The sequence below is a fragment of the Dermochelys coriacea genome, chromosome 6, assembly GCF_009764565.3.
Source record: "Dermochelys coriacea isolate rDerCor1 chromosome 6, rDerCor1.pri.v4, whole genome shotgun sequence".
Lineage (NCBI taxonomy): Eukaryota > Metazoa > Chordata > Testudines > Dermochelyidae > Dermochelys > Dermochelys coriacea.
This window is the reverse complement of record NC_050073.1, coordinates 56,900,702-56,912,778: the sequence shown is the minus strand read 5'-3', so window position 1 is coordinate 56,912,778 and position 12,077 is coordinate 56,900,702. Positions and strand designations below refer to the sequence as shown.

General features: G+C 35.9%; 1 protein-coding gene across 7 annotated transcripts in view; it reads right to left on the bottom strand.

Annotated features, from left to right (window-relative positions):
• FUT8 (fucosyltransferase 8) overlaps positions 1 to 12,077 on the bottom strand; it is a 303,904-nt gene that overhangs the window by 51,528 nt on the left and 240,299 nt on the right. For all 7 annotated transcript variants that reach the window (XM_038407244.2, XM_043516319.1, XM_043516317.1 and 4 more), the window contains one exon: positions 6,469 to 6,706. In XM_038407244.2, the coding sequence (XP_038263172.1) occupies positions 6,469 to 6,706 (238 nt within the window). The remainder of the gene's footprint in view (positions 1 to 6,468; positions 6,707 to 12,077) is intronic.

Sequence of the window (12,077 nt, the reverse complement as noted above, 5' to 3'; positions counted from 1 at the left end):
CTGGTAGCTTTAAACTGGAGCTTTTAGAAGCAATCCTCTTATCCAAATGCTTCCTATCTGGTTTTTGTAAACGTTTTAGCTGGAACAGGGTATGTCATTAGAGAATTGAAAAGACAAGGTTTCCTAAAACATTTGGAGTTTTTTTCTGTTAACTGAAAGTCCCTTTTCTTATTGAACACAACAGGTCAAATATGCGGCACATACATATTTCCTAGGCTAAAATAAAAATATTATAAATGGCATAATTTATTCCAAAAATCAAATCACTAAGACTATGCTTAAGAATTAGAAAGAAAGTACAAATCCATACTCAGTTTATGTATAAATCACACTATTACTGCCCAAGATTTCATATACTAAAAAAATGCAAACAAAAAGTTTTTTTTTAAATATAGTCTTGTGCTTCATCTTTTTCTTCACCCACTTTATGTGTCTATTAACTCAATGTTGTCTGTTTAGATTGCAAGCTTTTAGGGGAAGGAATCTTCTTATGTAGCTGTAATACACTAACACATTTCTGACTGCTACAAAAACAACTAACATTAACAAGTGAGGTTTTTCTACATCTTGAAAAAGATTTAAGGTAAAACAATTAACCCACCAATTCCTGTGGAAATTATCTTCCAAAGTTCTGGTCCTGAAAACTCTTATGATACTTACATTTACATAGATTATGTGACTATAACATACCATGTAAATATTTGTTAGCAGCTATGGCAGGATTGGCACTACAAACTCAATCCAAATGGGCACAGATTTCACTTCCCCAACTGCACAGAGGCCTGATCCAAAGCTCAGTGAAGTCAAAGAGGATTTTTCTATGGACTTCACTAGCATTCGATCAATTCCTACGTGGACTGAATGAATTTCAGTCAAAATTCAGATAAAAGAAAGGAGAGTGAGAGGTTAGGCAATAGCTAGCTAAGTGTAGAAAGCAGGGAGATTGGACTCCCAAACACACAACTCAAAACCTCAAAAAACCTTTTGAGCCTAAACTACAAATTCAAATCAACAAGCCATCATTTTTGTGGCACTGATGCAGCAGAAACTTGGTGTTTTACTTGTCTCCCCTAGTTGAAGCAGCTCCCTGGATATTTGCTGAGTTGTCTCCCAAGGTGGCTAAAGCTGCCAATGGATCTTGCAGTCTGCTTTCTAGAGAAACCAACTAGCTAATGCAAAAGGGCATTTTCAGGTCAGATTTGTGGGTGGATGGGTAACAGTTATGGACAAGCACTTGAAGAAGAACTTGGATATATTAACAATCCCATAAGGGCCACCAACTCAGTATCTGGCTTCTGCCTCCCTCACTTTCCACCTTCCCTCCTCTTCTATTCCCTTTCCTCCCCTCCTACCTTGGAAAGACTGGGACTCTTTACCCTACATGGTACATAAATAAGAGGAGATATGATAAAAAACCCCACAAAACAGGGAATGATATTGAGAAGCTAAAACACCCTGTTTCATGACACAAGAACCATGGGACACTCAATAGATTAAAGAGGTGGAAAGTTCAAAACTCATAAAAGAGAATGTTTTCACACAATGCACAATTAAGCCTGTGGAACTCATTGCCATAGGATATTACAGAAGACAAGGGCTTAGCAGGATTCAGAAAGGATTAGACATTTATATGGGTTTAAATAATATCCAGAGTTATAATTGCAAACATTTTTTTTAAATCTCATGACTGTCTATTATGTGATTTCTTAAATCTTCCTCTCAAGCAACCAGTACTGGTCACTGCTGGTGATAGAATACTGAACTTGGTTTACCATGGACCTTCTCCAATATGGCAATTGCCATGTTTCACCTCTCCTTGCCTGAGTTTTCACAGATTGCTGATTATCAAGCTGATGTTATTGCTCAGGCATTTAAAATATGGGGAACACAGATTAAAAACTTTTCTATATTGTCCACAGGAGACACAGACTAACTTCCTAATCTACAAATTTGTGACTTTTTTTTTTTTTTTTTTTGCAAAAATAGGTGCTGCTTTCTGCTCTTTTGTACAGTGCAGGTTTTTTTGGTTTTGTTTTTAATTTCTCCTTTCTTTTCTTTGTCTCTCGCTCTGGCAAAATAAAAAGATACATTTAAACCTCATTCAAAGTCACCAAAATGATAGGTAGCTTGGAGGCAGAAAAACATTTTGAAAACCTTTTCCATGGAAGGAACAGTAGGAGCAATGACATCCATGTCAAATTTATTCCTGTACAGAATACAGAATGCCCCACTTAAATCCTATTTATGCCTGGCTTGACGTAGGCCTTGTGCTGAACTTCTGCACAGGCAAATTCTCCAGATCAGAGCCTGCTAACCAACTTAATTACCAACCAGGGCAATTACCTGCAAAATTTTCAAAGGTTACTAGTCAAAATTCAACAGGCAATACTGTTTCAACTGTGGAAAAATAGCAGATCTCTCAAAAAATGCCTACAGTAAATCAAATAGTCACTGAACACTCAATTCATACCTCTCACAGTGAAGTTTGTATTGATGTTGTGGAGATGAATGTGTTACCCAAGAATTGACATTCTTGCATGTACCCCAGAATTTGACAGTACTGCACTCAGCAATTTTGTATGTTCAGCTACCTGCAGTGAAAACCAATCACATAGATAGGAAAATATTATGCCTTGAGAGTTAAGGCCACACAACATGCTTGCAGTTTGCTAATCACAATGGGATAATGGAACCAAAAGTTAATAAATTATAAGTAGGGGGAAAAGTAAGTAAATAGCGATTTTAGTTTTAAGTGCCCATAACATATTGTTATGACGAGAAATGTCTTAATAATAATACAAAACAACAACTATTTTGCTGAAATTAAAAGAATTGGTGACCCACTAGGGATTACTATGGTGACCTGCTAGGAGTCACTATAGGTTATGTGCTTTGTTTGAGGTTAGCTATAAAAATTAGGTGAAAGAATTTGCTTTGGAGCAGTCCAAGGAAGCTTTCTTTGGGCAAGGATTTGTCAGCTAAGTTCCCCAGCAGTCAGATGGAAGGCAGAGCCCCTCAGAAACCTGGCTGCTGATCCCTTTTGAAAAAGTAGTTTTAGGTAAAACCACTTTTACTTGTGCCAACTATTTATCAGATGGATGAGCTGTGCCCCCATTAATTTATTCCTGACACCACCTGGAGAAAAACAGTAAAATTACCACTGCTTTGGGTTCTGAAAACCCTGCATACCACGTTATCACAGACTACTAAGGATGTCTTGTGACTTAGGAACTCTGCCTATAATAGAATCAATTTAGAAAAAAATTAAGAAAAACTAATAAGCACATTATCAGTGTGCATGGGGGCAGTGACCTGGAACACTTGTAGAACAGACAGTTTATTCATGCCTGTAAATAGTGTTCTCATAACAGAAAATCTGTTTGTCTGGAAAAAACTAGTGGCCCAGTGCCAGAGGAGACAAGTACTGGCAGACAGAACTAGCCATACTTGCCTGCTTTCAGACCATTTCCCGACCAAGATTTGTGGGTCAGGAGCCTGACAGGAGAGAAAGAGAGAATGAATAAACAGGAAATGAATACCTGCAAATGCAGGATCCAAAGACTTTTCCTATGAACATGAGAAAAGAGATACTGTGAGCTGCTTCTGTCAGAACACTGGCTTTGTGATGCAGTTCATAAATTTATACACGGGGAATAGTTGTGTACACAAACTTCTCACCAGTGAGCTGCCTCTATGAGCGTTGGTGTATGTAGTTCACCCAAAAGTTTATGCAAGAAAAATGGGTTGGCTGTGCATGAGAAAATCTTGTAAAGGTCCTAACTGGATTTGAAGCCTTCATTTGAGGCAGTGCAAGTTCCTGCTGTTTCACAGAAAGATGTCAATCAAGTCCTATAATGGTGAAATTACTGAACTTCTTGACAAAGACATCATCTTGAGAAAATCTGGAATCTTGGCAACAATAAGAAGATACATTTATTTCAATACTTCTGTTCTGAATTCTGTTGTTAACCAGTATTTTTAGAAGCAAAATGGATATTAGCTCAGAGAGAGGTCCCTGATCCATCAACATATCCAGATAAGCCTGAAATGTAGTCAAAATAATTATATTTATCACCCCAGCTAATATAATATATCATTATCCTTTTGAAAAGATATGTGAATGAAATTCAACAACAGTGACCATTATGGTCAGGCCAAAATCCTTTTGTGGGTCTCTAGAGCTACTCTAAAATAGATGATAAAAATATCAATTCTTCTTTTCTGCCCTTAAGCAAATGGTAAATGGACCAAAACATTTTACTTGGATATGACTAACATACCATATCAACAGCCAAGTTCTTTATTAATGCTAATGAACCTAAAGCTTTGGCCTGAGATGTGGTACAATGCAGGACTGTTTTTATTTCTTACTGTTTATTCTTACCATGGAATCTCTGGTCCAGCAACCATATTACCTGAATAAAAGTTAGGTGTACTGATCTATGGATAGCATTATATGCAGATGACACCTTACTTTTTGTGTTTATCTTTATGGTATTCCCTCCAAAGTAAAAAGAAAAGGAGCACTTGTGGAGACTAACCAATTTGTCTGTAACAAATTTGTAGCTCATGAAAGCTTATGCTCAAATAAATTTGTTAGTCTCTAAGGTGCCATAAGTACTCCTTTTCGCAGATACAGACTAACACAGCTGCTACTCTGAAACCTCCTAAAGTACTGAAGCAACGACAACAATTATTTGGAGCTATTTAAATTAAATGATGCCCCTTTTGCTATTCATTTTAATAAACATGTGTCTAACTGGAATATCTTAAACCTGTCATTTTCTCAGTTAAACACCATTAATATGAATCCATATTATCTACCTTTAAGTGCTTCTAGTATCTTTTCCAATTCTATTTAACAAAACTCCAGAATCATATATAAAAATATATTTGGACAGGTAAAAAATTCAAAGGTAGTTTGGCCTTCCAAATTTAATGCTCTAGTACGCAGCACAGCTGGGTCCCATCTGCTGACTGGCAGAGAAATTGCCCCCCAAAACATTAGATCTCTACGGAACAACTACAAATCCCAGATATAGCATCTGAATATATTTCCCTTCTTCCATAGTCTAGGTTTATCCACTCTTTACGCACTCAGTAATTAACCTATTTACTCACCTCACAATGATTATATGGACAATAATTTCCAAAACTATTTAATACCCTCCATTCCCTTTGTCTCCCTTTTGTAATAATCCACTGTTTCCTCTGGAAACCACATATCTTTGTATAGCAAGTGAGACTTTTCGGATCTCACTAGATTAATCTAGTTGATTATATCAGAATTATCAGCTATGTTAAAGACACAGAGGGCCAGATTCCAAACTGTCTTTCTCATGCATTTATTCCAATATTTCCAAACTCTCATGCATTTACAAGACAACAGTGCTTAAATATCAAATAATCGACTCTGAAGAAACAATATTTAATATATCTAACAATAGAGAAAGATTATCTAAAATATATTGAATACTTTAGGAAACAATCATTCACATAAAAGATACGCAAACAACAGGGAATTGGATATTAAAATTCCTGCCAATATTCAGCCTAGACTTTGAGGAAAAGGCTGACATACTTCCAATCATCTGCAATAGGCTCCTTCATACTAATGTGATGAGATTGTACATTTATACAAATATTTTGGGAAATGTTCAAAATGCAAGCTAATTTGATTTTGGAGTTTTCCTGTACAGTTATGTTCATAGCTCAGCCAGGTGTTGACAGTGAGGTTTCACTAGAAAAAGTGATTCCACCCTCTCCGTTTTCTGTATATACGTGTGAGACTATCTATTACTGTCCAGTGGAAAAAATCCCCATGTTCCTTCTGTAAGCATTTGATTCAATAAAATAATGAATTAATTTCCTACCCTAAATAATAAAAATACACATATTATCTTGCTACATGGACACCAATTACTGTTTTACTAGTCTATTTGATTCATAGTAAGAATTTATGTTTTATTATTGTTTTGAATACGTATTATACGCCTTTTTTTGTATTTATATTTCACACTTTCTTCAGTACAATATTCCGTCAGTAAGATTTCTTCCTGATATTCCTTCAGTATGATATTCCTTCAGTATATTTCATACTTCCTTCAGTATGATTATATACTTTAGCACTTGCCTCTCTTTACTACGATCGCTATTCCCTCAAAAAAAATGAGATCCTAATCTGCCACCCAATGTAACTTGTTATACTGTTCAAGGATTTTGGTCTGGATTTGGAACTGGTTTTGCATAAAAACTCCCTGCTGATGTAACAGGATCCTCTTAGAGAGGATACTAGTATCTATTACAATACATAAATGAAGGGGAAAATGATGATCCATAAAATTGCAATCATAGTTAGTTATTACTCAATACTTAACACTCAAGAAACAGGTTATGATATAGTCCTGTAACGTAGATACAACAAAACGCGAAAGGAAAATTATTTGAGAATTGATCATTGAGTCTTACCTGACCAGTGTCCAGTGGTAGTGCCTGATCTGTCTGTGCACGTCTCACTTACAGGTCTAAAGACAGTCTCCCAGCCACCAGTAGCATAGCGCCAATTCTGAGACTCCAAAATGAGTGTTCGTTGTGTTCCATATGCAATCATGAAGCAATAGACAACATGATGAAGTTGACAGCCATAGCCACAGCCTTTGTTGATATTACACACAAGTTTCTTGGCTTTGCTGCAATCCTTGGGGTTCTGTAAGTAAGGATGAAGAAGTACAGTTGAAGACAAGATGTACACAAAGGCATATTTCTCTGAGTTAATAAGTGACAAGTGTCATAAATCACACACAAGTCATGCCAGTATAGTACATCCCACATTAAAATGAAGGAGCAAGCACCAGCTGAATGAAAATTGTTTGTGCATTCTCAGCGGTTAACATTAACAACGATCACATATACTTCACTACTCCAATGTAAAATAAAACACCTTTACGATATTAAATTATGCTTTCATTTCTAAGGGTGTCAGAATATGATAACATTTGGTGTCAAAGCTCACACCCAAAATAGTTCTGTGTAAGAATGCTCTTTCTTGATTTCCTCTGGCTCTTCTCTAGCTTTGTTAGCACTATTTCAATCAACATGCATTAATTATTTAAAAAGAAAAATTCAGTCTGCCTAGAGAGTAAAACAAACACTTTATTAATAGACTATTTTACAAACTAGTTTACTACAAACCAAGTATAGAACATACTACATGGCTAAACAAAGTGGTAAAAGTCAACATTTTAATCTGGATTATATTCTTGATAAACATAAAATCCAGTTATTGAAATAGTCCAACTCTGCGCAAAAACATTATGCACCGAAAGCTTGACAAGATCATTTTAAAACAATTTTCTGTACTTTTAAGACATTATATCCTACATCATCTACATTAAAGGCTATTTATAGTATGTAATAGTTTCTGATACAACTACTGAATTTAACTGCCATTAAATAAGGAATGCAAGCATGTTTAAAATTATAGAATATTAAACACTTTTTGGGTTTATAAAGTCTGGATAAAATCTTTTTCTGTCAGAGTTTTGTTCTTTCCTGTATCCATTGTTAATTACATATTCCCAGACACCTTTTTTCCATAAATATAATTTTTATATGAAATATTTAATATGAGAAGTTATTTTGGGTTGTTTAACTGCAAGAGGGCAGTAACTCTGTGCATAAATACAACCATATCTTTCCCCCCTTCCTATCCAACAGTCTATAATGGATTTTTCCCTAACCACACTTGGAAATAGATAAGCCCTTTGCTGAGAGGAAGATAAATATCACCATCCCTCCTGAGAACTATTCAGAATTATATGTCTCTACAGCTGAAGTCCTCAGACTTCTATTTCTTAAGAGTATTTCAATGTATTTTGTTTGGCTTTCCTGCTAATTTTTCCCAAAACAATCCATTCAAATTTGACCTTTTGCAATTTTGGCAGTTTGGCCCAAAATAATTTTAGGAAGGGCAGATTGTTTGAAGCTAACCATTTAAGGGACCTGGTACAGATAACTTATCTTTATGAGGTTGCTTTGTCCAGACAACCCAAATTTGACAGTTGTTCCAGCAGTTGGGCACAGGCTGAGACTCCATACCTGCTATGTCCTGGCCATCTGAAGCGTTGCAGGGAGACTGAGCCTGTCCCAGGGTGCCAAAATAGCTTCTCTTTTGCTTGCTCTTCACCTACTTCATTGTTTTCTCTGCCTAATGGTTACGTGAAGGAAAAGGAGCATGCCAAAGAGTTAATGCAGCATTTAAAGACTTTGGGAGAGAAGCTCTCTGGTGACCCTTAGATAAGGCTGTACATACCAAGGATTATAAATTCTTAGATATTAAAAACACATTTTAACTCACATTTTGTGGCTGCCTAATGACTTGATTCATAATTTCAGGAGGCATTAATTTGTACAAATATCTCTTCTTAGCACAGTAGACGAAAGGGAAATATCTCTTTCTGCCTTCAAATCTTTACATTTAGAATGCGACCACATTCTATTTTTCTTGTAAATTTAAATGGATTTACATACATTTAAAAATTTCTATTTATAATTTTTTTGTATATTTTTGTCAATTTACTATCCTTCACATAACAGATTAGTTGTTGATTTTATGCTGATTTCTTCCAAAATCTTTTTTTAAAGCATTCTTAAAATTGGGATGAATGCCTTAAGAGTGTGTATTTCTTTCTGCTCATAAGAATTCTCACAGAGTTTATTCAGAACCAACAGTTTTAAATTGTCCTTTAAGTATATTAATGTTTATGTTTTCAAAAGAGCATTTTATACTAGCTCTGTTAGACCTCAAAGCTATGCAGTGTAGTTAAAAAGGATATGATTAACTTAATTTGTTTAATAACTTTTACAACCTGTATGTTAGATATATAGTTACTAATTCCCAAACTGAAAAGGAGTACCGGTGGCACCTTAGAGACTAACAAATTTATTAGAGCATAAGCTTTCGTGAGCTACAGCTCACTTCATCGGATGCACGAAAGCTTATGCTCTAATAAATTTGTTAGTCTCTAAGGTGCCACCGGTACTCCTTTTCTTTTTGCGAATACAGACTAACACGGCTGCTACTCTGAAACCTGTAATTCCCAAACTGTGATTGAACAAACAGTAGTAAACACATATACGTGCATGACTATCACTTTACTGGTGGGTTGAGGGCTCTGTTCATGCACCAGTAAAATAGTGGGCCTGATTCTCTTCTTTCTCACACAGATTTCACAGCATGGTAACTCCATTTATTCCAACTGAGTCACTCCAGAATCAGTCCCAGTATTTGCTGCTCCTTAGTTTACCAAGTAAAAATATTTTTTCTTCCTTCTGTTTCTGAAAATGAAATCCAGAATTTGAAGGCAGTTATCTCCTCAAAATTTAAGTACATAGGCATGGATCATTACAGTATCAAGGGGGTAAGCTTTAAGTCAACTTACAGCTTGCAAACAGTTTACATTGTAGATTTCAAAGGCAAGGGTGTAACCATTGATATGTTCAAATAATTTAGTAAAATTGCTATCAAAATGTACTGTAGATTGCTACTTCCTCTATTGTTTGATCAACCTTCTTTTCATCCGTTTCTAAATTTATCCATCCATAAAGTTTTATACACATTCATTTTCTCTTCGCACATCACAAATAAAAATATATAAAAATATATACTTACATATACACAGAAACACACAGATAATTTTTTCTTACACATATTAATTTTTCTGTTTTAACTGATGTTATGCTCTTTGGATCAGATTCAGCCCTTGGAAAAATAAGTAGGTACGCTCTCAATGAAGTCAATGACAAATATGTACACTTAAGCTTGGGCCGAATATTTGGCACAATGTATACAATTTATATTATCAAAATAACATTGCTCAAGGCATTGTGGTTTTCCCTTTAATGGGAAGGGGACTGACTACACAGCTCAAGCTTCAAAAACCTAAAAATAATAAAGTATACAATAAGCGACTTTGCTAAAAAAGGACAAAAAGTTTCCACTTATTATTGGGGTTTGCATCTGTTTATAAACTGCTTGAGTAACTATATCAACAGAATACGTCAAACAAATTACAGTTGTATAACGCCATAACAAATGCTGTCGTTAATGAGTTTTAGTTTATATTTACTTTTTCTCTGAGGTACGCTGAAAAACATCAATCACATGGCATTCTCAACTCCAGCAAGCTCATGTAATAAATTATTAACTTGAATTATGTAAAAATAGCCAACCAACAAAGCAGGTAGGTTGTCTGCCAACTGCTATTAAACAGAGTAACAGAAGTCATTAATGTAAGTAATTACAGATTACCAAAGTCATTGGTTCTTTCTTGCTCCTTTAATTTTAGTTGGTTCCCTTTTCTTTTTCCTACGTACAGTCTTTTCTTCTTTTTGTTTATTTTCTGAGAATTACACTTTCACCCTGCCCCCCACCATTTCCTTCTCTTTCTTTGAAGGTTTATTATATTAATTGATTCAGTGTATTTAGGATAGATTGGAACCATGTATTCCTCTGGTTCTTTTACTTACAGCTTTCTTACCCGTTCCTGGTTAAGAGATGGCTTGCAGAATGTTGCTGGAGTTAGAGACAGATCTACTTACCTTTTTTTTTTCTTTTGGGTGGGGGGGAGAAGGGGAATGAAAATTTCAAAATACAGTAAAATTTCCCTTCCCCCTTGAAAATCCAGTTTTGTAATAAATACAATTAAAACATAAAAAATATGAGTAAACTCTGCAAAGTGTTAAAAAGTGCTAGCCCTCGTCTGCAAAAGCTCATGTGACAACTGAAATGAGTTTGGAGATAAATTAAAACTTTACCAGGCATCAGAGTATTACTTATGTTACTCTCCTGACAAATGCTCATGTTTTCATAGGAATAGGTAGCATTTTATAACCCATTTGTCTAGTTAGGAAATTCTAAACATAAAACAAAATTCTCAATGATATTGAATCCTCCATAATACATCGCAAATATTTTTACTCTCATTTTATTCCCTTTCCTTGCTGCTGGTGAATGACTGAACTCCCTAATGCACAGGATAAGTGTACTCTATGTAGAAGCCAGCAGGATTTTTTTTTTTTCACAATAATGTCACAAACCACTACATTCTGTTTTGGCAATATAAAGAACAGCCCCAAAGTATTTAGTTTATGGTGTGAGATCAGGTTAGTAGCACAACACTATAGTGAGTGGCAGCTCTATATCCGACCTCAAGTCAAGTTGGACCAAATAAAGCGCAAATAGTGTTTGAGACATAGTTGATTAGAATCAGTCAGAAATATACAAACATACGGTTCAAGTCACTGTCAGAAGAACCATGTTTACTGGTCCCCAGCTGTGGAAAGTCCATCTGGAAGGGACATGGGAAACACAGTACAATTGACCAGGAACTCCTCTTCTTTTGGGTCTTGTCCAGTGCACTCAAAAAGTCAGTGGGGGAAGTTGTCAAAAGTGCCACTGGCAAACCTCTCAACCGTCTAATGTGTGTGACACAAGCCATCAAAATGTGACAACTTATCAGAACCTAGAACACCTGTGCTCTGTAGCTCATTGTACCATAGGCAACAAATTACACTGCTTTTAATTATAAAACACGTTTTTAAAGATTTTTTTCATTGTGTGAATCAAATAAGCTAGCTTTGCCATCTGTAACAGTTTAACTGGTGTGGAGTGAGAGGGTAGCTGGTTACAGATGGCAAAACTGGCTTATTTGATTCACACAGTGAGAAAACAGTCTTATAAACAGCTTTTATACTTCTAAAACGTAATTTCTTGCTTACGGCTTGATGTACAACAAAACACAAGTGCTCCACATTTAGGACCAGGTCCTCGCCCAGGCTGCTAGGAACCTTGAAGGAGGTAGTCCTTGCCCACGCTTCTCATAGAGTGCCAGAAGGAGGGGAGTTCTCATCACAGGCTGCCCCTAATTTAATTCATACAGCCCTCCCCCCACCCAATACAATACATGTCATGCACACTATACAATCTGTGCCAGGTCCTTGCTTCCCACACAAAATTAATGCTGATGCCCCACCCACTTACCCACAGTCAATACAGGCCAGCTCTTCCCCCATTCCCC